The sequence below is a fragment of the Lithobates pipiens genome, unplaced genomic scaffold (assembly GCF_037356315.1).
Source record: "Lithobates pipiens isolate NorthernLeopardFrog02 unplaced genomic scaffold, aLitPip1_a1.2 Scaffold_25, whole genome shotgun sequence".
NCBI lineage: Eukaryota > Metazoa > Chordata > Amphibia > Anura > Ranidae > Lithobates > Lithobates pipiens.
The window spans coordinates 131,068,316-131,095,873 of NW_027507787.1; the positions used below are offsets into that span (position 1 = coordinate 131,068,316).

At 39.4% G+C, this 27,558-nt stretch overlaps 1 protein-coding gene across 1 annotated transcript in view; it reads right to left on the bottom strand.

Moving 5' to 3' along the window:
- Positions 1 to 3,504: 3,504 nt before the first annotated feature.
- Positions 3,505 to 27,558, bottom strand: part of CHAT (choline O-acetyltransferase) — a 184,239-nt gene continuing 160,185 nt past the window's right edge. Inside the window, exons 12-15 of the mRNA XM_077454885.1 lie at positions 25,073 to 25,214; positions 23,543 to 23,605; positions 11,523 to 11,660; positions 3,505 to 7,567 (exon numbers count right to left, since the gene is read on the bottom strand). Coding sequence (XP_077311011.1) covers positions 7,304 to 7,567; positions 11,523 to 11,660; positions 23,543 to 23,605; positions 25,073 to 25,214 — 607 coding nt within the window. The 3' untranslated portion in view covers positions 3,505 to 7,303. The remainder of the gene's footprint in view (positions 7,568 to 11,522; positions 11,661 to 23,542; positions 23,606 to 25,072; positions 25,215 to 27,558) is intronic.

The following is a 27,558-nucleotide window of genomic DNA, read 5'->3' on the forward strand; positions in this document are numbered from 1 at the left end:
GCAATGCTCTGCTCCCCGAGCCCAACCTTTTTCAAGCCAATTAGAGCCTCAGGTTGTGGCTTGAAAAAAAAACTCATACATACGTCATTAGCCCTGCAGGAGGGCGGTTCCCTAGCTCCTCTAATGGACCGGCCGCTCCTGGTAAGACCCCTTTCACATGGAGCCGACTCTGTCAAGCAGATCTGCCTGCTCAGCGGGGGGGATCTGTCTGCTGATCCCCACTGAGCAGGCGGATGACAGGTCCATGTCCCCTGCGCTGATGCAGAGTGGACATGGGCACAGTTCGTTATTCTCTATGGGACAGTCAGATGGAAATGGACCGCCTGTCCAGTTCCATCAGATACCATCGGATCAGATCTGATCTGCTAGATGGATGGGGAATGGAATCCCCATCTGTCTGTTTTTAGCAGACTGGACTTGATCGGATGCAGGTGGGTGTAAACGGACACATGTCCATTTACATCAGCCTCTCCATAGAGAACAATGGGTGGTCCGATTGGGCCCTCCTGAAAAACGGACAGGCAGACCCAGTCGGTCTGCTTGTGTGAAAGGGGTTTACAAAGTGCATACACAGTATACTTTTACAAGGATTTTCCATGCATCTCTCTGCAGACAGTCCCATTAATGTCATTTGGGATGTAGCACCTGCACGAATAGAGCCATTGCTCTCAATTTTACATCCATGTAGGTCCGCATGCCTGTCCCTGAGCTTACATTGACTGCGTTTGGAGTCATGTACCCACACGGATGTCAGATTGGGAACAGCAGATATGCCTATGCAGCCGTTGCATCCCAAATTACATAAATGGGATTTCTTGCATGGGGATGCACGGAACACCTGTGCGTCCCTGTGTGGGTGGATAAACATGGCCCACTAATGGGCATACATTTTAGTATGCCACATGTGAACGATGCTTTAGTACTAATTTAGCAGGAATTGTGTAAGTTACGTTGTGTTTATAGTGTTGAGCAATATTAATGATTTTAGTGTATTTTTTGTGAAAATAGCAATATGAAGAACATTTGCGCAACATTTGTGCAATTATTGCGAGGCCCAAAAAATCAGTAGCACTTTTTTTTCATTCTACAGGTCGTGTGCTTTTAGAAAATGTCTAGTTTGAGGGGTATTTTAAAATTCTGAAAGCTCTTAGTGAAAAATAAAAACATCCATATTTTTAGAGAAATTTTTGGGTACCTTCCATTTTCACCATTTTGCAAAAAGGCACAATTTAAAATGTACAAATATTTGTTATTTATTAACTCCATACAGAATAAGCTTTTATATTTAGTAGGGATTTAGCAAGAATTTTGTCAAATTAGTTGTGTTTTTATCTGCTAATAATGGTTTTAGTGTATTTTTTGAAAACACATTGGTTTGATAAAAATTTGCGCACAATTTTTATTCTACTGATCATGTGCTTTCATAAAATATATGGTTTGGGGGTCTTTCACAAATTCTGAAAGCTACAAGTGAAAGATAAAAATGCAAAGGAAAAATTACAAAAATGGTCTGGCCACCTGAGTGTACAAAATGGAGCACAGGGTCTGGCAGCGAAAGGGTTAAGAGCATGTAGGGAGTTGCGGATTATCTTCTTCTGCTAATCATGTTGCTAACTGTGCGACTGCTCATCCGGCTCAGAAGGATTTTTGGATAACTTGGGGTAGTAGCACCTTTCCTCTCTTTTGATGACCTTTATAACACATCTGAGAAATCCAGTACTGTGTAGCATTGTTTCCGACTTAAATAATCGAGCTACAAGATAATAAACCATGTGTAATTTTATTTTTCTTCTATTACCATCTAAGTATAGAGTTTTTTTTAAGATAAACTTAATAAACTATTCACACACAGGCAATTATATATTCCACATTATAAAAATAAAAGAACACTGTTCACTTAGCAGTTTGAAATGGATCAGCATTATGTTTGTAATTAAATAATTCTTGCATTGATAAAAATAATCTCTACAATAGTTAATTTTTTTTCATCGGAAACTAGACTTTACTAGAAAACAGATATACGCAGAGCACATACAATTATAACAACATAAAATATGTTAGGGCAAAGTAAGACAGGTGCTTTCTCCAATTCAAGCAGCATTGGAAAAGAACACTACACTGTGGACCCTTTTTCTAGGGAAAAATGTTCTATCAAAGGTGCATATAATATACTCAAATTTACTTTTATTACACTCCTTTATAAGCTTCTGGACATGAACAGAAAGTGTAATTTTACACAGCCATGTTGTTTATGAATGAGGCCCCCAAAGCTCCCTTTTAACCTTTTAAAAATAAGCCAATACCCACCCTCGCTCTCATATATGAAGCAACCAAGAAGATATTGTCTGTTTTATACAGTAAGTCACTGTGGGCAGTAGGCCATAAAATACAATCATCTTTTACTATACTGACTGCTCAAAATTGATGAAATGTAAATGTTAATAGGTTTTTTTTTTTCCCCACTGCCTTACTGGATAATTCCTACTGGGATTTAATTTAATAATATTGTACAAGAACCTATGACAACAATTTCCACAATCTTTGATTTCATTAATGTAACTACACATAAGTCTGACATTTGGTTAATTGTAGTCCCAGCGTGTGATTGCTCTTTGCATTTTTTTAATTTGTAAAATGGTTAACAGCTTTCATATTTAACTTTTATACTTAAACATTTGAAAATGAACTGTGTATTATGTGACAAAAAAACAATTTTCCATACTACCATGCAAATACATTTTTTTTTCTTTAACTACGTTCTAAAGCTTGAACTTTTTTAAATTTAATTTTGAATTCAGTAGAAGATAGTTTAAACTGTGTCCCATTGTGTCCCATTTGGAAGATATCCCATCAGTTTCCTGTCCTGCAGAGAGCAGAAAATGAGTGACTGTCTCCAAAGTGAGGAAGATCCCGACAATGGTCACCAGCACAAATGGGGAGGATGTATGATGGTAATGACACAAGGCTGGCTGTACCCTTATTTATGCCTTTTATATTTAGAATAAGATTTACCAGCCTGGCTAATAGAAAACTTTACAGTCTGTTACTTGTTATTAGATATGCCAGTTTTTATTCTTTTGAAATTCTTAACTGGTATTGAATCCTCGCAAACACCTTCATCTCAATCCTATGCAAAAGGACACCTAACTGCTGCATGGGCGACTTTGGTAACAAATCACCAAATGCACAACAGTACCAACACACTGATATGCTGGAGCTCAATTCCTGCAGGAGTTTAAATCTGAATTCTTGGCTGAGTTTAGGAAAATTGCATATATGTAAATTGAACTATATATTATGTGGAGGAATGTTCACAAAAAATAGCACGCCCATTGGAAAAATATTTATATGTTTGTGGCGATAACTGTCATTTTTTTAGATCTTTAAATGTCAATTACTCTGCTCATAAGGAGACATTGGTAGTTTTCTCTTTCTTTAATATCACATGCTTGAAAAATAGAAAATAAATGAATATACTAATATATATATATATATATATATATATATAGTTCCTTAGAGCTACATGGTATAAATTATTACAAAATATACACACTTACAAACATCTCTATATTTCATTATGCATAGCTTTGTTTGAGGCTGGATCATTATTATTACTTACAGGTTTGGCACTGAAGTCTTATTGCAAACAAGATCAGACATTGTGGGAAATAAATAGACAGTCTGTCTTTGGATGGTCTCCAAATCACAGCAGTGGTACATAAGCAGCCACTACTCAGCACTTGCCAGTAATGTGCATAAAGAAAAATCACTTTTGCTCTGAACCAAAGACATTGGACCATTCTGCCTCAGGAGTCACCGTGTCCATAAAAATCAACAAATCAACTTTATTTATGTTTAACAGCATGCAAAACTGAGGTTGACTCTATACCCAACCAGTTAATGTTGCAACTTTACCAAGAGCAACATGAGATCTGTTGTCCATGACAAATAGGTGTGCAGTTGGTCAGATGTTAGTTTTATGGACACACTGATTTCTGAATTATTCTACAAACTGATACAATATATTTACTATAAGTTCATAGCAGAATTTTTTTTTTCCATTAATTGTATTATTAATCTTATGGATTTAAGAAGCAAGAAAGATCAATTGCTTCTGCGCATGTCTTGACTTTGCTAAGTGACTTGTAAAATACAAATTTTATATAACAATTGCATTGAATAATTTTCATACTTAATTTTTAACAAGCTGCATTGTATATGATTACTGCGTAAATGGAGGCTAACACTTGCAGTAGACTAATATTTAAGAAAACATGCACACCCCTCATTCTGCAAGCAGACCCTTAGGTTATAGTAGTTCAAAACCTGATGTGAATAGCTTGTTTTTCTGCTACACAGTTCATCCTAGAACTAAATTTATCATTGCTGTTCTTCTGTTCATAACAAGCTACCCACAGACATGACATACTCAATACAACTGGATTTGGTGATGAATTACTGTTTAAGAGACCTAAGCCAACCTCTCTTTAAATGAACAATTGATTGGCTGGCAAGAATATCCACCTATAAACTGATCTCCCTTCAGTGTCTATAGTGCCACGTACACATGACCGGACCTTTCAATGGACTTGGTCCGGCGGACAATCCAACGGACTTTGCAGCTGAGGTCCGCCGGACTTTCAAATGAACGGACTTGGCCACAGACGATCCCTCCAAAAGTCCAATGGATTCGACCATGATGATGTAGAATAAGGAAGTTCATAGCCAGTAGCCAATAGCTGCCCTAGCGTCAGCTTTAGTCCGTCGAACTAGCACACAGACGAACGGAATGTCCACTAAAAGCCGAGTCTGGCGGACAAATTTGAAACCAGTCTTATTTCTAGGTCCGCTGGACTTTTGGGAAGAAAAAGTCCGCTGGAGCCCATACACGATCGAATTGTCCGACGGACTTTAGTCAGCGGAAAGTCCGATTGTGTGTACGCAGCATTAGCGCTTAACATTTCTGGAAGTTTTCAGACATAGAGGCTCAGCATAGAGGAGTGAATGCCTTATTAGGTATAGTATGTTCCATGCTAAGCTATGGAATTATATATTTATCTAGAAAGGTTATGTCTTTATACATCATTATACATTACTGCTATTGCCTTTTTATGAAATTGAGCATTATTTGGTACATGATGGTGAACATTTTCAAGATAAGTTTAATCTGTAATCGAGAGAGACTGATAATTTCCACTTTGAAACTGGCAATGTGTTTCTCCTACTATCTGATGGTTATTGTTGTGTTTTTGTTTTTTTGTATGTTTGTTTTTTTACCACGACATAACATGCTTAAAACCAGACTGGTTGCAGACAAAAACACATATAAGTTATGTTGTATTAAGCAAAATCTAATATTAGTTTACATACACAAGGTCTTGACTCACTGAATTCAGTCTAATTTAATTTACGTTCGGAAATCTCCATTTAGGTAGTGCTTATTACGGCATAATTGCTGCATGCTTCTACTAATGAGACCTTAGCAATGTTAATCAAGAACTACATTATTTACATACTAATTACACAAGATTCTAGTTTGGTACAATATTTTACTCTGAATAGACAATTGTATACATGAGTTACAAAAAATATATATTTTTAAATTACGAATGAATCGATGCATTTTTTTATTGCACTCAGTAACTCTGAAGAAACATAGGTTAATGCATTTGAAATTCTCTTGGTGGATAATATATATTATTTTTGTAAAGTGCATCATATACAGTATATACACACACACACACACACACACACACACACAAATTGCAGCCTTTTTAAATAAATGCCCTGTCTAATATGGCTTATCAGGTAAACTCAATTTTTTCAATAAAAAGTCAATTCAAAGCTGATAATAATGAAACACTTTCTCCAACACATATGTATTCAATGTAAAAGATAGCCCATTCTAAGTTCAAAAGATTACCCCCATTTTATTTGACTAGATTTAAATATAATTTGTCTATTTGTAAATAATTTGGAGGGTTTTTTATACTTTATTTTTAAAGATTTTTATTTATATGTTATCGCTCTAGTTAATGTGCTGGTCCTCATCTAGTAGTCTAGGAATAACATGTGGTAGCAAGCTAAATTTGATGTTCTTTGTGCATGTCTCTCAGCAGGCGGGTTTCATGCCACTCTGAATACCTTTTTATTAATGCAAATTTATTAAGCACACAGCCAAATAAATGTTGATGTTTCTTTTGTATTGTTCAGATTTTAGCATTATTACCAACCACATTCTGAGTGCTGCCTTTTTTTTTTGCTCTTCTTTGCTTGTTAATTTGGATGTAGCCCACAAGCTCGAGTGTTGGAGATTAACCCAAGCCACTCTCTATTTCTATTGACACACATAGTGCAGCTAAGCTCCCCTCTGCTCCCTGTGATTGGCAGCAGATAGAGCCAATGGCTCCTGCTGCTGTAGTGATATAGTAGTAGAGATGAGGCTTGATAATTATTATTATAATTCAAGATATTGCCGCAGAAATGTCCTATAGCTGCTGCTTCTGAGCCAGTGAGGAGGGAGAGAGAGAGCAGGGATTCTGTTCTTATGCAACAGCACTGGATTGACATCAGGCTTGGGTAAGTATAAGGAGGGCTAAGAGGGGATCTGTACATAGAAGGTTTTTTTTTGTACCTTAATGTAGAGAATGCATTAAGTTTAACAAAAACTTCTTCCTTAAGACTCCTTTTTACACCACACCGCCCTTTGCGTCGGTGGTAAAACAGCGCTATTTTTAGCGGCGTTTTACCACCGGATTTGCGGCGCATTTTGGCCGCTAGGGGGGCGCTTTTACCCCCCGCTAGCGGCCGCGAAAGGGTTAAAGCCGCCGGTAATACGCCTCAATATCGGCGTTTTCCCGGCGGCATTACAGCGCTGCCCCATTGATTTCAATGGGGAGCAGCGGTGGAGGAGCGGTAAACACACCGCTCCTTCGCCGCTCCAAAGAAGCTGCTGGCAGGACTTTTTTCTGACGTCCTGCCAGCGCACCGCTGTAGTGTGAAAGCCCTCTGGGCTTTCACACTACAAACAATGGTGCAGCTTCTTTAGGGCCGATTGCAGGCGCTATTTCTAACGCTATAGCGCCTGCAAAACGCCCTGGTGTGAAAGGGGTGTTAGAACTACTGATTACAGTGTAGAATCACTGACTACATCACGTGAAACACTGTTTGAAGATGTATAATTTTAAAGATTTATTTTAAAATGCAGTGTCACTTTATTTTGACTTTTCTTTCCTTTATTCTTATTTACCTGTTTAACAAAATATATCTACTATAGATGAATACATAAATAATTTAAAGTCAGCTAGGTTCCATGCCCATTCTTAGACTCTGATTTTCTTTCTTTTGCTGGTGTTTGTGGCTTAGAGTTGTACTTTAGACAAAGGTCCTCCATATCAGTTAGGCTTTCTTCCAAAGCTTTGGCAAACATAGTGGATGAAGTCTCTTTACAGTCTCTGAAACTTGAGATACAGAAAAGGATGTGTTCAGGTTGGGGATTATAGCAGGCACCATAGCCATCTGGGACCACTGGGCCATAGCAGCAAAACATTTCCATTGTGGTAGGAACCTGGAAAATCATTGAAAAATATCCAAAGGTTAGCACAAACATACAGAGGTTGCCAATCTGGTGTCAATCCTTCAAAGCAGTAATTATCATTAGCACAAAACAATCTTACTAAAGAGCTGATTGTTCAGTAGTGTTTAACATCTTCGATCACTTTTGAAATAGAAAATGGCTTTTAAAGGCTGGGGTAAAAAACTATTGACATATGCTTGTAATATCAGTAGCAACAGTAACATGTTAGGAAAAGAGACCATATGACTTGGTTTCTGCTGTTACAATGTTATAATTGTTAACTAAATTAGCCTTTTTTATACCAACAAAGAATAAAAATTTATTGCAACTTTATATAGCTTTTTCCAGGTAAAACTAAGAAACTTTACTTTAGTTTTTCACTGATTAAGCCTCACGGCCATTCTGAATTATTTTTTGCACCGTCCAGACTAAGCTCTCACTTCTGTGAGCTCTTTCCTCCTTTTAGCTTTCCCAGATAGAACTTTACCTTAATCCCAGATTTTTTCCCCCTTTGTAACTTTTAGGTTCTTTGGACATCTTTGTGGTTTAATAGGGGGCTAGAAGGATGGGAAGTTTCAGAACACATTACGGCCATACAAGGTCAGATGTAATACACCTAGAATTCTAATATATAATTTACAACTCCTAGATCCCACTGGTTTAGTTAAAGTCCCAGAGTGTATTTTTTTTTCTTGGAGGGGTACTTGTTTGCACCTTGTAAATTAGTTTGTGTAGTCATTCCTAATGTATTACTGTATACATAATTATACAAAATCTATATTTTTCTCTGCATTAAGGTAAAATACTCCCCACTACCTATTCTAATCCACCCCCCCCCCCTCAACTCCTAAACACTTACGTGACTACTCTCAACAATCCAGCACTGCTCTTCTCTCTCATGAGTCTCAAACTAAAATCTGAGACCAGCGGGAGCCATTGACTACTGTCAGTCAAACTCCTGTGAGGCGAGAGTTTGGGTGTCCTTACTGTTGCTGTGCGTGTCTGTGGATGCACACAACCCAACTCAGAAGTATGCCCACATGGGTACACCCATATCACATGGTTTGCTAAAAGGGGGCCCGAAAGAGGGTGAAAGAGGAGTGGACAGTGCAGGCGGGGGACTGCAAAACAGGAGGTAAGGGAATGTAAGGGATCCCTGGACAGGTAAGTGTCCTTATATTAAAAGTGAACAGCTACAGTATTCAGACTGGAGCTCCTCTTTAAGTTGTGAAAGAGAAAAGCAATTTACAGTATTCACATTTATCTGTATACAGCAAATCATTTTCTTATTTTGTGGTAAATTCACCTATAATTTGTAATATATTCTGCAAAGTAAATGAAGTTTTGTGTACACTCACTTGAAGAGATGAATCACATTTACTAATGGGACTACTTTACGGCTTTAGTAGTCTTGTGGTTTTAACAACTTTAAAGACAAACTGGCACGACTGGCATGATAACATATATCTGGCTTTAGCAAAGTATCCTCTATTGTAATAACGACTTATGATACACAAAAACATATGATCATATCCAAGCTGTTGTGGTGTAGTAAATGGTTATGATTTGACCAGTTGACTGGAATGATGTACTGAGACTTATGTACTGTTAGCACTCTTTAATAAGGGAGCTTTTGTAATTGGTTTATAAACAGCTTCTGTTCTCATAGTTACATCAGTTGCCTATAAATGGCATCAAACTTTATTCAGGAAACTGCATCATTTTGTAATTTAAGTGCGCCTTACCCTTTTGTACTGACCATGATACATTTATTTTTAACATTCAACAAGAAAAGAGTAAATGAATATAATGTTGGCATTGTATGCAATGTGTGTATAATTAGACTTTGTAAAGTGTGCTTGTTAACCAATGTACTCTTCTGATAACCAATGCTCCATGGTCCATTATGTATAATCTCTATGAATTGTTTTATTTCTTTTGGTTGTGGGGGTGAACTATATTTTCAATACATACTGCACCAAATTGTGTGTGCACCAGTTTTAGTAAATCTCTCCTATTGTGTAGGAAATTAATTCATTGAGGGACACAGGGGTGAGAAACATTTGGGACATCAAAAAGCAGTTCAACTAAGGGGTGGGCAGATTCCTACCACTGGGGCACTTTTCAGGTATTTTAGCGCTAAAAATAGCACCTGTAAAGCGCCTCTCAAGCCACCCCAGACTGGCATTTGCAGGATGGGAAAAAAGTCCTGCAGGCAGCATCTTTGGGGTGGTGCGCCCAAAATGCCCTAAAAGGAATGGACAGCGTTGCCAAAGTGCCTGAAAAGTGTTTTGGCAGCGCCGCAACATGGGCACTTTTAACCCTTTCTTCGGCTGCTAGCGGGGGTTAAAATTGCACCTCTAGCGGCCAAAAAGCGCAGCTATAACAGCGCCGCTAAAACTAGCAGTGCTTTACCGCTAACGCCGGCACCGCCCCAGTGTGAAAGTACCCTTATTTTGAAGAAATCCATGTGTGTTTGCCTGTGCCTGTTTGCTAAATTGGTCTGATGGGAGGGGTTTCATAATTATCAGTTAGCTCTGGCAGCTGCAGGGCACTATTGAGGAAATCTGATGGGCCTGCATCCCTTTAGACGCGTTCCTGTTGGAAATATCTCACCAAAAATGACATTTTTTTTGAAGGGGATGCCTGAAATCTGACTTGTTTCTTAAGCAGACTTCCGGGAAAATTGGGGAGGCAATTACTGAAGCAGGAAATTTATGTTTCTGGGGAGTGGTCAGCACACATTCTGTGTACAGAACAACTCCATATAGCCATATTGCAATGCATTAATAGAAAATTACAGCTGCTGCAGATTGCAAAGGAGAGGTAGTTTTTAATAACTTTCAATTACAGTATGACTTGTATCGCAATTGTATTCGCTCTATTATTTTTCTGTATTTGCTATTTTTTTTCCCCATGAAAGTGCTGTTACCCTTTAAATGTTGTTTTTTTTTTGGTATAATAAAGGACAAAATATTCTATAAATATTTTAAAGAGTTATTTTGTTTACAATCATTCAGTATGAGCAAGCATATAAAAAACATTTAATTTGTATGCATCTTCATCCTCTGTTTCACCTAGTGATCATTGTCAGTGGCACAGAAAGTGAGTGGAAATCCAAGATTTTAAGGTTATCACAGGAACTAGTGGTGAGCAGGGCTGTCTTTAAGGCAGGGCAAAAGGGGCAGCTGCCCCGGGCCCAGTCATTGTTGTGGGGCCTAAAGCAGCTGCCCCTTGAGCCTACACTGCCTGAAAATAGTTGACAAGTGGATTTGGTAGGGCCCAAGAAAATGTTTGGCCAGGGTCCAATCATTATTAAAGATGGCCCTGCTGGTGAGGGTAAATAAACCTGCTGTGACAGCTGTTTTGGTAACTGCTTCTCTTTGATGATATTTTCTCTCCCTTTCCGCTATATGTCTAGGATAAGAAGCTAAAGGAAGTCTCCCTAATAGGATACAGACAGGAAGAGGTGACTGATAGAGGTTTTAGGTACAATGTGTATTTCGTAATAAATCCAAAACTTAGAAAAGTTTGGTTAGAGATACTCTAAGCTCCACAGAACCAGTTATGTTTTAGACTATTCATGCTGGAAGCACCACTATCCCACAAGTAGGCAATCAGATTGTGTCCCCCTACAGCATACTTAGCAGTGCATGACCAATGTAAATTGAAAATGCTGTATAGTTTATAATGGTTTTACTGATATGGATGACCTAGTATAGTTTGTTTTTTAAAGATTGCTCCAAAGTCAAAGACGCAGGAGACGACAGTGGAAGCCCAAACCCTTGCAGAGGGCCCTCACTGTTGCCTCTGAGTGACCAAGGTCCCGCTCTCTTCGACCTTTGGTGCCCAGCCTCAGAAAATCAGTGCACACCAGCCCTCTGGGGCTTGACTGAGACACAAGCAAATTCAGAATACTTGCAGGAAGGGAGCACGGAACACCTACCTGACTGGTGGAGAGAATGAATCGATTACTTATCAAAAACATATCATCTGTAAAGATCTCAGGTAGTTCCTTGCAGTGTTCATGTGCTAATTCTCTAAGAGCTAGCAAATGGTTGTCTATTGCCTTTCCTGTAATAGCCTGTGAAAAGAATAGAAAATATAATTTAATGTTTTTTTTTTCCTTGGGATAAGACCCACAAATTAAAAATATATAACAGGTAAATACTACAGAGGCTCCTCCAAAGACTTTATTTTTCTGCCTTCAACAAACTGTAATTCTTATAGCATGAGGAACAAATTCAGTTTTTTGTCTTTATGAACAATGTATATATCACTTTTGTATGGCTGGAACAGGGATGAGTTACAGGTTTTCTCCTACCCAGAAGTACCTGGCATTTTTTTGCTCAAACCAAACAGAGAAGCTGTCATTTAGGGAGGTAAAGAGAACCTGCTGTGCTGCCCTAAAAAAACCCTCAAAGCTACACTAATAGCAGATAGGCGGATTCAACTAAGGTCAATTTTAGTCCATGTATTTTTCAAAGTAGCTTGCAAGCGACTAAAATTTAGCTTGCCTGAATCCACCTATCTGCTATTAGTGTAGCTGCAGGGGAGAGCCTGTAACTCATCCCTGTTCCAGCCATATAAAAGTGATATCCGACAAGTGTTGGCACAGGAGGGAGTAGAGAGTCTTATGCCTTGTGTAAGCTATGCCTACCTGTGACTCATAGCTTATATGGAGCTTCTTCTTTTTGTTCCTGATAGTCAAATGGAAAGCAAAATGAAAGTGAGTATGTACAACTGTTTGGACCTCAATGAAAGTGACCCTGCTACTTTGCTGAGGAGCAAGGCATGGATTAACTTCATGCATATATCTTTTGAGTGATGATGATGGGTTAAAAAAGGAACACTACAGAGTTTGGTTGTGACACTTGTACAGTTTTTGTAATGAAATATGTTGATTTTTTTATGTTTGCAAGTTATTATATACAGAAAGTAACAGAGCTAGAAAAGACTGGATGGCAGGCTCCAGTAAAACAATGATATCAGTGTAAACCCACAGGATGCATTTCATAGCAGCAAAATTAGAGAGCTAATGCCCAAACATATAACGTGATAGTAGGTAGCTAACTTTAGGGTGGATCAATTGACATAATAGTGTTAATTCAATGACTAGTTTTGGTGACATTTAAGCACCACTTTTAGCTGTCAGATGGGCAGGAAAGAATAAGGCCGCGTACACACGGGCGGATTGTATGGCCTACTTAGTCCGCAATACAATCCGACGGACAGTCCGTCTTACTTTCGAATGAACGGACTTGACCACACACGTATGCACAAACAGTCCGTCGAAAGCTTGCGCGATGACGTGTACAGCACGTACGATGGGACTAGAAATAGGAAGTCCAATACACAGCAATGCAACCTTTTGCCGTGTAAATCCTTTCTGAGCATGCGCCATTCTTAGTCCGTCGAACTAGCCTACTCACGAGCGGATTGTCCGCTGAAACCAAAGTATGACGGACAGTATTACGGAAATTCCGAAATACTTAGTACGCCAGACTGCACGCTGAAAAAGTCCGCTGAAGCCCACACACGAGTGGACTGTCCGCTGAAATGTGTTTCGACGGACTAAGTAGGCCATACAGTCCGCCCGTGTGTACGCGGCTTTAGAAGGAAAAACGGTTAGAAGTGTATGTGTGGAGGAGGGAGGGGAGAAGGGTATAAGGCAGATGACCGGTCAGGGTAGGTAATCCTCCTGAGTAGCAATTGCATTCACATAGATGCAATCAACCCATGGAGTATCCTTGTGTCAAAAAAGTACAGAGTTGTGGTAGAGTAAAAGAAAGCAACCCAGACACTGCAGCATTCAATATTTTGAGTATCTATCATGTATTTGAACTATGACTTTTTTAGGGCAAAGCATACTTTATTAGGCAACTAACCTCAGCCACCCAATTCATTTATTGAGGGGCTTGTCATTGACCACCAGTGCCTGCTTATTAGCCCCAGAGTAGAAACTGGTCCTAGTAGCACAGATAGTAGAATGAAGGGTAAGTTGTAAGGGGATCCCTGTTGGGTGTGATATGGTATTCCAGTAAGGATGATTTTGTGATAGGACCACCAGACATTTAGCATTGGGCTCCAAAGCACCAGCACAGGTCAGGGACCGAGAAGAAGATTTTATATAATAGAATGGGAAGGTCATTTAAAATTTAGTTCCTGAGCTGTGATGTTGATGGAGGTTTTATGTGTAAGCCCTTGTACAAACGGTCGGAGATTCCGACGGAATGTTTCCTATCGGACCGTTTTGTTGGATATTCCAACTGTGCGTGGTCTGCATCGGACTGTTTCTGTCGGAATATCCGACGGACCAAGTTTTCCAACTTTCCGGTAAAACTTTCCGACAAAATGCTCCTATCGGACATTCTCCGATCATGTGTAGCCTACTCCGACAGACAAAGTGGCACGCATGCTCACATCAAATTCCTAGACCAAAGCTATTGGCTACTAGCCTGAACGTAGTCCCGTCGTAACGAAATAACGCCATCACGTTATGTACAATTGGATTTTCCGCCAACTTAGTCTGACCGTGTGTATGCAACATCACTTCCGGACCTCTTCCGCAATTAATCCATCGGAAATTACTCCGATGGATTTGGTTGTCGGAATCTCCGACCGTGTGTACAAGGGCTAATAGTTGATCTGCTTCCCATTTGCGAGAGAATGACCTAGTTCCTTTTCCCAGTGTGCAGTGTAGTATGGTTATGGAGGAAATTCATGAGTCAGCAAAAGTTGATATAGTCTGCAGTTATCACTTGAGTTATTAGTGGTTTGTAAAAACTGATTCAAAAGGATTGAGATCACTATGTCTTGACCCCTGGTTTTTAAGATGGGCATAAAAGTTTTGTAGTTGGAAATAATAAAGTGATTTGCCTGTTAGACAGAGAAAAGGGAGACTAAGGGCTTTAAGTCAAAGAAGGGATTGAACTTGGTAAATGAAAGGATGGCTATGTGTCTTCCACTGGAGAAATGTGCCAGCAAGTGATGTGTCCCAAGATTAAAAGAGGGAGTACTACGGTGCTGGAAGGGTAGAAGAACAAGGCCTAAGTTGGAGTTTCACATTTGGTAGGGAAGTGAGGAGAATATCTGTTAACAAGAAGGATCCATAATTTATGTTTGGGTACAGAAACTTTATTACAGTTTTGCCATACAAAATGTAGTTGGGACATTATTCAGAGGGGGTTAATACTGAAAAGTAGCAGGCCCCAAAATGAGTCCTTCACCAGAGCTGTGTCCTGTCATTTTGATTTCTATTCAACCTCATTAAGAGAAACTGGCCAGCAGATTAAATGAAATGTCATGTTACCACATAACATTTACATTTTTCATAACATTGACATTTTGCAACATTTATCAATGCCATGCCAGATGGGAAATTGAGAACATCTAATATTATACTATACTAGGCAGTACATTTGATTAAACCATTTGAAATAGAATCTCAAGGGCACCAGATTTATGTCAAATAAAATCACTTGTGTATCCTAACAAATAGCGCAACACAGGAGAATTCAGTAGAAGGCTGAAATGGTGCATCCCATCGCAAGAGATTTCCAGTAAAAATTAAAACCATTTGTCTTTGCTATCCTGTAATATGACATTATATTATAATGCATTATTTTCCACTATAATCTACCTAGCACTGCACACAACTTTCAAGCTTTGTACACTGTGCATTTTTCTATGTAACGGTTATTGTTTTTTCACTTGTTACATTTTGAAATGCCTGAACATGAACTATCATAGTAATATATGCACACATATAAAAATGTAGACCACAAGTGGTTGGGAACATGGTTTATTTGTAACCCAAGCTATGGATTTTTTTTTTTTTTTGCATTAAAAAGTTGCTTTGAAAGTTTTTTTTTTTTTGTGATGGGAATCTGAATTCTGCCTATTTTGGGCTTTAAAGCCCAAAATAGAGGGAGAGAGAGGGTCAGCTCCTTGGCCAACATTTCATGCCAGATTTTCACGACACAGAAGGTTGCTGTTTTGGTGACAGTTGTCCTTAGAGCATGTTCTGCAGTGTCAATTATGTGTTTGCGCTGGGTTTTCTCCTATGAGGAAAGACCATTGTTAAACCTTTTTGAATGATTATAACTGGGTTGGAAAGCACTGAAACCTATTGTTGGAGAATAGACTGTACCTTTTGTGTCTGCCTAATTCCAAGCTCTGACAATACTGTATAGGGTTTAATTTTATAAATCCATCATACACACGAATAGTATAGTTTAGGTCTAATGTGCTATAATACAGTATATGGCTGTCTCTCTCTGTCTCTCTCTGATTTCACATTCAAATTCTTCTCATCAAGGTATTTGAAAGAGAAAATGGAGGCGATACAGAAAATAAGAATTAAAAAGGACAAAAGAAAACATAACAATAGAGATACTACACCATTCAAAAGAATAAAAACCCCAAGTAGGTATAACCCTTAAAATGGACCTTCATTCATTTTTTTCACCTTTCCAATTAATCAATCTTCTACCAGTAAATACCTTATACAGCCCACTTCCTCTTTCTTGTCTGGTAAAAAGCCTAGGCTTATGACATCATGCGCAGCTCTTGCTCTCACTTTCATGAGCGTTTGCTAGCAATGGGGGCGGAAGGGTAGAGGAGGGATGAGTCATAGGAAAGCCCAGGAGAGCTGCAGAGCTGGAGGGGGCTGGATGAGGGCAGAGATAACAGGAGACTGCATAGATCCATGTATATTCATCAAGAGAGGAGAAATGTGCAGGCAAGCAATGGTGTGAGTGTGTCTGTCTGTATATGTGTGTGTGTCTGTGTGCCTCTGTGTATCTGTGTAAATTAAGGAAGTGAACATGCAGCAGCTTTGACTGCCCACAGTTAAAATGGTTGCAGCCAGACTCAGTGGAGGGAGATTTCTGCAGCATATTTGGCATGCACAGAATCACAGTACATATAAAATAATATGCAAAGTGGTTGGAGGAAAGTGTCAGAATGGCACAGATGTTTTTATTACAAATTATGTGAGCAGATTGCAGTTCCTCTTTAACCACTTGCCGACCAGCGCACGACGATGTATGTCGGCATAATGGCGCTGATAGGCAAAAAAGGGCATACAGGTATGTCCCCTTAAAGTAGCAGGGTCGCGGGTGGTGGTGTGGGTGAGTGCCCGCAGCGATGACCGTGACCGTGGGTCCTGCAGACTCTATGTCCGCCGGATGCCTGTGATCGTGCCACGGAGAGGATGAACAGGGAGATGCTTTTGTAAACAAAGCATTTCCCCATTCTGGTAGTGACAGGACAGGGATCACAGCTCTCATCAAGAGCAGTGATCGCTGTCCTATGTGTTAAAGTCCATCCCCCCTCAGTTAGAATCACTCCCTAGGACACACGTAACCCCTTCACTGCCCCCTAGTGGTTAACCCCTTCACTGCCAGTGTCATTTACACAGTAATCAATGCATTTTTATAGCATCAATCACTGTATAAATGACCAAAATAGTGTCACAAATGTCCGATGTGTCCACCATAATGTTGCAGTCTCAATAAAAATTGCAGATCGCCGCCATTACTAATAAAAAATAAAAATGGCATTAAACTATCCCCTATTTTGTAGATGCTATAAATTTTGCGCAAACCAATCAATGTACGCTTATTGCGCTTTTTTTTTATTTTTTTTTACCAAAAATATATATAAGAATACATATCAGCCTAAACTGAGGAAAAATTTAGTTTTTTTACATATTTTTGGTGGATATTTATTATAGCAAAAAGTAAAAAATATTGTGTTTTTATTTTTCTAAATTGTTGCACTTTTTTGTTTGTAGTGCAAAAATCAATGTACGCTTATTGCAATTTTTTTTTTTAACCGAAAATATATAAAAGAATACATATCAGCCTAAACTGAGGAAAAAATGTGTTTTTTATATATTTTTGGGGGATATTTATTATAGTGAAAAGTAAAAGATATTGTTTTTTTTTTCTAAATTGTTTCTAAATTGTCACACTTTTTTGTTTATAGCGCAAAAAATAAAAACTGTAGAGGCAATCAAATACCACCACAAGTAAGCTATATTTGTGGGAAAAAAAGGACGTCAATTTTGCTTGGGTACAACGTTGCACGACCGCACAATCAGTTAAAGCGACGCAGTGTCGAATCGCAAAAAGTGCTCTGGTCAGGAAGGGGGTAAAATCCTCTGGGGCTGAAGTGGTTAAGCTGGCTGCACTTTATACAATTGTCTTGTTCAATTTCTTTTAGCTTTACCTTCAACAATGTAGTGCAATGGCCTGTCTGATTGCATACAATTTGAAAGTGTTTAGGTTTGAGCTCATATTATATGGTTTTGGTGAATCTAAAGGAAAATTGTACAAGAAAATTGTATAATGTGCAGCCAGCTTAAGGCAATGCAGGTGAGAGATTTCAAGTAGCAGACTGAGCGATCCACCAAGCCCATATTTTTGGAAATTTAGTGGGGCAACTCACTGTATATATATATATATATATATATATATATATATGAGTATTTATTTTATGGCAGAACAGCATTGATGTAAAAAAAAAAAACATGATTCCTTGGTCTTAGCTTGAATCCATGTGCGTGCAATCTGTTTGTGAGCAATTAATACAGTTTTGTGCAGAAAAACAGTAGTGAATTTATACAGTTCTAAAAAAAAAGACCCAGGAGTATTTTGGGTTCAGCAAAATCTAAAAAAAATGATTTTTATCATGGAGGAACTTGATCACCTACATCCATCTCAAAATAGCTTCCAGCCTTCCTCACTGTATTAAAAATTGGAAAATCTGTTTGTTTTTATCCTTGTGTCATTTTCTTTAATTAATATATCTCATGGTACCATAGGGAATCTGCCTCTTTAAACCCATAGGATAAGCCCAAATATAAAAGTCATTAATGTCCCTGCATGTTCCATATTTTTGGACATGTGAAAACATAGTGTGCAAATTTTAGGCAGCCATGCAGATGTATTAGAAAATTACGGTAAATATTTTGAGAGTTTTCTCAGATGGAGAACTTCCAGGACTTTAAGCCCACTCAACAACTTGCATTTTAAGGGCTTTTTGCATCACACTGGACAACACAACAATTTAGCCTTCTGGTGATTGCTGGCCCATTTATGTAATTTGTGTATAGCATCAATGTTGAATTGTAAGGGTTGCATACCCAGTGATGAGTCTATGGCACACAATATGTCAACTTCAGTTTCCTGTCGAACAAAAACACATTTTTTCTTGTTTATGGTGAGGTTGTTTTCCATCATTCTGTGAAATGTTCTTGAGTAAAGATCAAATAGTTTTTCTCCAGAGAGGCTACATTGATGAGGATATCATCAAAAATAAATTATTACACCAGGTATTCCTGCAAAAGCAGTGACCATTATTTTTTGGAAACAGTTTGGAGCTGTGTTTAAAGCAGAAAAGTCCCAGATGCCTTTATGGAGGTCTAGTTTAGTGTTTTGACCCATGGTATTTGGAAAAAGAATCCTATGTAGTGGGCTAACACCAGACGAAGCTCAAAACATAGTTGGATTGTCCTTTCTTTTTTGGCTCTCAACAGGTAATAATATTCTCCTGCAGGAGTTTTTTGCAGCTCTTCTTCAACCACAGCCCAAACTTCAAAGGGTGCCTGCATTGGGGTTGTGTCATTGGAAATATCTGAGGATTCTGAGTTGGATTATGAGAAAATTTGTGAATGAGACCAAGTCTAGTGCAGCCTGCAGGTATTCTTTTTTTCTATACTATATCAGGCATATTTCTGAGCATTGGTCTGATCCACAACTTTAAACTACTGCCCAAATACTTGTTTCATTGCGTGACAGGTATTTCCCAACACTGAAATATGGTTGTTACAGTAGCCGTTAACAACCTGTAGTAAGTGTTTCCTGTTGTAGGCAATGATAAAAAATAGGCATTGTAAGTTGCTGTATTCAAAATGGAAACCTTTGCTCCTGTGTCTAATGGTATCTAATGGAGTTTTGACCATAGCAATTACACAGTGACAGAGTTTAAAATTTCATTGTTTCTGTTTACAGATGCAGCACCCTTTCAGCTAAGTTATGTTAAGCAAACTTAGTTCTATGGATCTCCTTTAATCAGCAGAGCAGATGTGATTGCAGGTTGCAAGTTTGATTGCTCCCCCTGTGTTCTGGAGGCTTCAGAATGTAGTGAGTGGGAGTGTCAAATGAGTAGTGCAGGTCCAGCCTATCCCTGGGGGAGTTTGCTCAGATGGTGGCTGTGGAGTGCATACATAGTTTGTATCCTAAGAGAGTGGTGTTCTTCCCCAGTGGGAGAGGTTCCCCACCAGAAAGGGCTGTTGCCCTTCCAGGCAGCCCAGCTGAAGATTCTGCTAGTCTCCTTGAGGTCCCAGCTGTGCATAGCTGGGGGGGGGGGGAGGCTATTCTGCTACAAATTTTTTGGGAGCTAAAAGAGGGGCTTTTATGGATGATCCAGTCTGGAGGCGCCTGAGTCTGGAGGGAGAGCTCCAAATCCCAGGGACACTGTGAGCACAGACTTGAGAGGGGGATCCTTGTGGCTGTTGCTGCTGTTAACCCCTGGGGCACTAGTATTATGATTTGGCTGGCCTGGGACATGGTTTATGGTGTCCCAGTGCTGTCCAATTCATGCCCTACTGCTTAAAGGATTGTTCTAAAAATTAGCTATCAAGGGAAGAGTATCTTCACATTTCTATTCAGTGTTCTGGAGTATCCCACAGCCTCCTCATGCCCATCATTATTCTGCAATAAACTTTAAAAAGGCAACCCCTAGACTTTTGGTTTGAGCCAAAGGAGTGAATGTTGCTGTTTGCCTGGCTGCTGCTACACAGACAGAAACAAACCTGGGACAGAAATCAGCAGCCCTTGTGGGGGTAGCATTACACATAAATCTGTATGTCATCGGGCTGTTGGTGCACCTGCTATAAGTTATGAACAGATGTTCTTTTGGTGGGACAGCAACTTTTAGCAAAATGGTTTAGTTTGTTACAGTTTTGCTTTGTATTTAACAATACTGCTCATATTTCATAGTTAATAGATCATAGGGATTGCTAGACGTGGATACCAGGGAAATGTGCTAGATGTCCTGAGCCTGCAACATTGTCACTGTCTTTGTTGGTAGCATGACGAATACATTATACATTACAATGAGTCTGTATTATTGATGCTAGGGAGGGAGAGGAGAGGAAAGAAATGACAGTATAGATGACTCTGCGTAAGTGAATATGCTGTGAGTGTCTCCTGCAACTTCTGGCACATTTGATGTTACCTAATTTTCACACAGCAGCACCAATTATCTGCTATTTACTGTAGCTTTCTTCTATTGGGGATGCAGCAACTCTGATGCAGTAGGTACTCCAAAATGTCTCAGTAGTTGTAGGAAACCCTCACAATATACCAACTGATGACCCACATTGCTGAGTAATCTTTTACATCCCTAGCGCTACCTCCAGGTCAGTCATAGGAGGTTAGAGTGCCTCTTCTTTTGTCATTTCAGTAACTTGTCCAGATTGGTGGATTGTGATATGCCTGATGCTAGCAGGATTATTGTAAGTGCAATATTGCTATTTAAAATGTTTGGGTAATAGAATTTTATTCAACTGTTAAAAAAATAAAAAAAAACACAAATGCCAAATACCACTTTTTTTGTAAATTTTAATAAATTAAATGTTTTGCAGTATCCAGTGTGCTTTGGCTCTTATTTGTTCCCAGTACTGAAAAGATTGCCACAAGATTGCCATGTAACCGAGTGAGAATATTCCTGCTGATTATCCTAATTAGTAAATGATGGACTCTGCTTGGAAATCTGGAACAGACCTAGGCAGAGATGGTGTAAGCAAACACTTTTGGCAGCGCCACTTACCTCGCTATATATTTCCTCCAATTTTGGCCCCTGAAATGTATGTAAGCAATCATTCTTGAAACCGTTTCCATATCTTCTGCATCGCAGGGGAGAATTTCTCTCAGGACAGGTCAGTAAAAGGGGAAGGCTCACCAGAAGGAGGTTACAAAGGAAGGGGTGGACTCCAGCAGGGGAAAGGGGTCTGGGATGTCGATATCTAACTATTTTAGGGAAGAACTAATAGCCCCTCAGTATTGTTAAGAGGATCACAAGCTAGTCTGGCCCAACAAGGAGCTTACTTTATGCTTTTGGTCTGTCATTCCTGCAAGATGAGTGAGGGAAACTTCACCCCCTATGAATATGAGTTTTCATGGACAGGCTTTCACCAGATGGGTGCACCACAACCCTAGATCTCTACATTTCTGAGCGTGCGTGCTACGAATGGTATGGTAGCCGCGCTCCTTTGTCAAGCATCTTGTCAACCATTCGATGAGTGTGGATACTGTTTTTAAAATAAAGTGTTTATGACGCATACTCAGAGGAACCCATCTCCTTGTCTTTCTCCTAGTTTCACTGGAATTTGCTTCTGGTCTCCTTGGTGGCATCCCTGACAGACTCGCCTATTTCCCCTGACACCTACCTTTTTGACTATTATGGACCTTACATAGTCATATTGAGGTATCTGCCTTGTACTTAATTTAAAAAAAAATCTCTTTGCAGACTATGGCTCCCTGGAAATGCTGAGTTGTAGGTGATCAAAATAGTTGCAACGGTGAGCACTTTTAAGATCTGCAGCTGCAAAATAAATCTTGCTAAAAGCAAAAATAATTGTTTTGATTAAGTCAAAATAGATAAGTAAGGTCTGATTCTCTCAGGAAGAGAGAAATAAAATGTCCAACTCCTGAGGACACTAGCAAAAATAGTCATGCTAGGAGCAAGAGCGGTTATGCTGCTCTATTACAACAACTTTTGTTGCCAGTGTCCCATTTCATTTGGATTGGCATAGCCTTATGTCTCTGAATAACCTCCTGTGTCCCCTAATAAGTGAATAAAAAATAATGTTACTAGTTAACAGTAGGACAAACATGAAATATCGGTTGTAGGTGCTCCCTCCCACTGAATTTAACAGGCACCGCTAGCCTAGAAGTAAACTGTCCCCAGCAATGACCACACTTGGGTGACAATTGCTTAGCTGACTTCCACTCTGTCAGTGTTTGCTTAAAAGGAATTTTTTTGCACAAGCTTGAGGAGAAAGAGGGTTAGGGTACAGGATACCCAGAGAACAATTGTAAGACCCTGAACTCTACACACAGCCAATACGGATCAAGACTTTCAGGCCGCAACCAGCACAATGTGTTCTTCGAATCCAGGCTGTTGAGTAGACAGTCTTTACACTCCCTGAACAAGCCACCAGTCTTCCTGTAAGGTTCCAGCTATAATCAAGTTTTTCAGGACACCTTCAGCAGCCGGAGTTCCTCCCTGATGCTCCTATCCAGGGTCCAATTTCTCCCCTTCTGAGCAAGATACTCAGTAAAGCAGAGAAAGCTTCATGCCCAAGACCCTGTTCTTGTTCCTTAAGTACAAGTGTGCTCCTGGGCACCTGGCCTGAGAGGTCATACCAGAATCACACACATTATTCCCAGGCAAAGTCTAGGAGGCAAGAGAGCTCACAAGGTCAACCTAAACATTTATATCCTCCCTCAGTCTGCACCATTGGCAGTAAATATCCTGGTGTTTGGCCAAGGAAACATAAATACTCATAACCCATTCAGCAGGCAGAATCAAACAATAACATTGGGCTTAGGAGAGGCCACATTAACACAGATTTATCAGTTTGGCTTAGGATGATTGAAGCCCGGCAGATCTAAATTGAGAGAGTCCCTCCTGTTTAGGGCAAGGTCTTCACAACTTTGTATGTGTGTACACTGTACACTTCCACTTTTCTTGATTGCTGTGTGTAATGTTAACCATCTGAACACACTTCTACAGTCATAATTAGGTTAATTGGGTTTACTTCTTAGTATCTTTTCTTATTTTTATGTTGTTGAAAGCTGCATAGCAGTGGTACTTGGTACCTTCCTTTAAAATCCTACATCCTTAGGTGTCATTCTTCTTTAAATATAACTCAACATCATTACTACATACCAAAATAGTATAATTTGTTTGAGCTTCAATAGCATTTTGAAGATGAGCCATCTTTTCTGAATCCTGAAAATACAAAACATAGTATGCTATAGTAGCATATATTCTGACAAAACTCAAATATATACATTAATTTATAGCATTGTTACGCATTTATTTGTTACGCATGTTTAAGAAAATATAATAAATATAAATGCATATACACTATTTACACAAAAATTTATAACAATTTATAAATTTCCTTTCCTAATAGAAGACTTACTGTAATATATAATATATGCAACAGCCTCTCCCCGAAGCATTAACATTTAAGGTCCACTGTACTAGGAACTTTTACAGATAAAGGCCTCACGCACACTGGATATTTTACTATGTGTCTTAGAAGTCTTTCCTCCTCACAGCAGCATGTAAATACATGCAGAATTTCAAGGTGCATCAAGCGCTTGGGTATTAATTTATTCCATTGGCCAGAAAAATAATTTATTCTGGCCACTGAAAATAATTAATGCACATGCGGTAGAGCACCTAGCATTAACGCGTGTTTAGACGCATTTACAATCGTTTTTCTACCAAAACGCCGGTGCTCCTGGATGTGCTAGCAGTGTTTTTTTGTTCTGTTTCTAACTGCCCCTGCCACCAAACTCTTCTAATTGCCTATACTGTATGTGCATGGACACATAGGCAGAGCTGTCTTAATGCATGTGCACCCCTTGGCCATGCAGAGGCCCCAGGTGCAGGGGTGCCCCATGATAATCTTGCATTACATCATACTTGCCAAGTGTCCCAGATTTGTGGGGACAGTCATTCTTTTTACTAAGTTGATCCAGGATGATAGCATCCTGGAACCTGTACTGTGCCCTCCTGATCTCTGTATTGTGCCTTTGTCCCTCTCCCCCACCTCCCATACTGTGCCTTTTGTGTTTATTAGTCTTTGATTTATGGCAGGTTTTCTTAATGTTTAAAATCAATTTTATTGAACATACTAATAAATACTGTATATGTTTAAATCATTAACTGTTTATACTTTATAAGATATAAAATTAAAAACAAGAGCTAAGCGGGACTTTAAATGAAGTACGGGGTCTTTTATTTTCCCATCATGTTACTGTTTATACTTTAATTCCTGAGTGTAGGTGCATATATTGGGTCAGGCTGGTAGGGCCCCCAGTGCATTATTTTGCCCGGGGCCCATGATGCTGTTACGGTGAACCTGGCATTTTTTTTTCTGCCTCTAAACACCCCTGGTTGTTAGCCTGACACCCCTAGTAGCCAAGTTAAAAATATCCAGTGTGCATGAGACCTAATGTAATCCTTCTTTGGAGGTCTTTTACTAAAATACTTATATACCTCTACAAAAGGAGTTATACTTCAAACTACTTTAAAATATGTAAAATGAGAACAGATTCAATCAATGTGATGATAAGAGGTACAAGCTATTTTTTTATTGCCTTTTCAATGCAAATTAACCGTACTATATTGAATGGCAAAATTATTTACAACTTGTATAATTAAAATTTAGTGTAAGCCGCATACCGGTATTGTAGCTTTTCCATCTATCATTGCTTTCACAAATACTAGAGCTTCAGCCGTGGATGATCTTATGTTGTCCACCCTGCCCATCCGAAAGCGTCGTATGGAAGCACTCTCATAGGTTGGGACAAGTCTCCTGTGGCACCTAGAGTGTGAGAAATTAATCTTTTTTTTAGATGTGAAAACAGAATAAAATTAAAAATTAAAATGATTTTTTATGAAATATTACTGTCTCTTTAGCTAGTTCAATAATGAAAAAAATCTCTATACTTCTGTAAAATATATGAAAAATTGTAGTAGAAAATGGGGTGAATTTTTGGATTCAATTTTCCATTCAATTTCCCATTGTACCGATAATCTAACTGGAGCCTTCCTATGCTGGATAAAATGCTATATTCTCAGATTTCCAACTATGTTGACTCTAGATCAGTTATGTTCATCTAACATCCCAGGCACAGATTTGTCAGTGATTGCTTTCTATCTATACAGCTATGTCAGGCAGCACAGTGCCTTAGCAGTAATATTCTTAGTTTGAGTTCCACCCAGGACAGTATCTGCATGTAGTTGTGTATTCTATCTGTGCTTGCATGGCATGGGTTTCCTCTGAGTACTCTTTTCTAAAACATTCCAAAGACAAGCAGTTAGGTTTGTGCTGTTCACAAAACTAACCCGGAGACCCTGGTAATACTCTGAAATGAGTACCAGATCTCTAACCACTCAGACTTGGAGTCACAGAAGATGTAAAGTTCAAAGGTTTGAAGTGCCTGGAGATCGCAAAAGGGTCAAGCTGGTGAATGAGAGGAATAGATATATCTTTAATGCCAATCAAAGCACATGTCACTAAGTAAAATGGTAAGCTCACAGTCCTGTTTAAACATTGCATTTAATTTGCTTCAAAGATTATACCCCATGTCCCTTTCTTGGTGCTTAAAAATATCTCCAAAGCCTCCATAGAAGTCTATGGCAAAACTCGCTAGGAGCACCTTCAGGCTTTGAGAGGCTTTTATTCAGCTTTAGCTTTGCTTTGTTTTGGAGGTATTGCAGGTATGAGATATCCCAGGATGCATTTGGAAACCAGCAAGTGAAATGGAAAGACACCATCAGCATTCACTTTTGGTTCATGTGTACAGTGGTGTGAAAAAGTGTTTGCCCCCTTCCTCATTTCCTGTTCCTTTGCATGTTTGTCACACTTAAGTGTTTCGGAACATCAAACCAATTTAAACAATAGTCAAGGACAACACAAGTAAACACAAAATGCAATTTGTAAATGAAGGTGTTTATTATTAAAGGTGAAAAAAAATCCAAACCATCATGGCCCTGTGTGAAAAAGTGATTGCCCCCCTTGTTAAAACATACTATAACTGTGGTTGTCCACACCTGAGTTCAATTTCTCTAGCCACACCCAGGCCTGATTATTGCCACACCTCTTCACAATCAAGGCATCACTTAAATAGGAGCTGCTTGACACAGTAAGGTCCACCAGAAGATCCTTAAAAGCTACACATCATGCCGAGACCCAAAGAAATTCAGGAACAATTGAGAAAGAAAGTAATTGAGATCTATCAGTCTGGAAAGGGTTATAAAGCCATTTCCAAAGCTTTGGGAATCCAGCGAACCACAGTGAGAGCCATTATCCACAAATGGCGAAGACATGGAACAGTGGTGAACCTTCCCAGGAGTGGCCGGCCGCCCAAAATTACCCCAAGAGCGCAGCGACGACTCATCCAAGAGGTCACAAAAGACCCCACAACAACGTCCAAGGAACTGCAGGCCTCACTTGCCTCAGTTAAGGTCAGCGTTCATGCCTCCACCATCAGGAAAAGACTGGGCAAAAATGGCCTGCATGGCAGAGTTCCAAGGAGAAAACCACTGCTGAGCAAAAAGAACATCAAAGCTCGTCTCAATTTCTCCACAACACATCTTGATGATCCCCAAGACTTTTGGGACAACATTCTGTGGACCGATGAGACAAAAGTGGAACTCTTTGGAAGGTGTGTGTCCAAGTATATCTGGCGTAGAAGGAACACTGCATTTCATAAAAAGAACATTATACCAACAGTAAAATATGGTGGTGGTAGTGTGATGGTCTGGGGCTGTTTTGCTGCTTCAGGACCTGGAAGACTTGCCGTGATAAAAGGAACTATGAATTCTGCTGTCTACCAAGAGATCCTGAAGGAGAATGTCCGACCATCTGTTCGTGTACTCAAGCTGAAACGAACTTGGGTTCTGCAGCAGGACAATGATCCTAAACACACCACCGATTCCACCACCGAATGGCTGAAGAAAAACAAAATGAAGACTTTGGAGTGGCCTAGCCAAAGTCCTGACCTGAATCCTATTGAGATGTTGTGGTATGACCTTAAAAAGGCCGTTCATGCTCGAAAACCCTCTAATGTAACTGAATTAGGACAATTCTGCAAAGATGAGTGGGCCAAAATTCCTCCATGACGCTGTAAAAGCCTCATTGCACGTTATCGCAAACGCTTGGT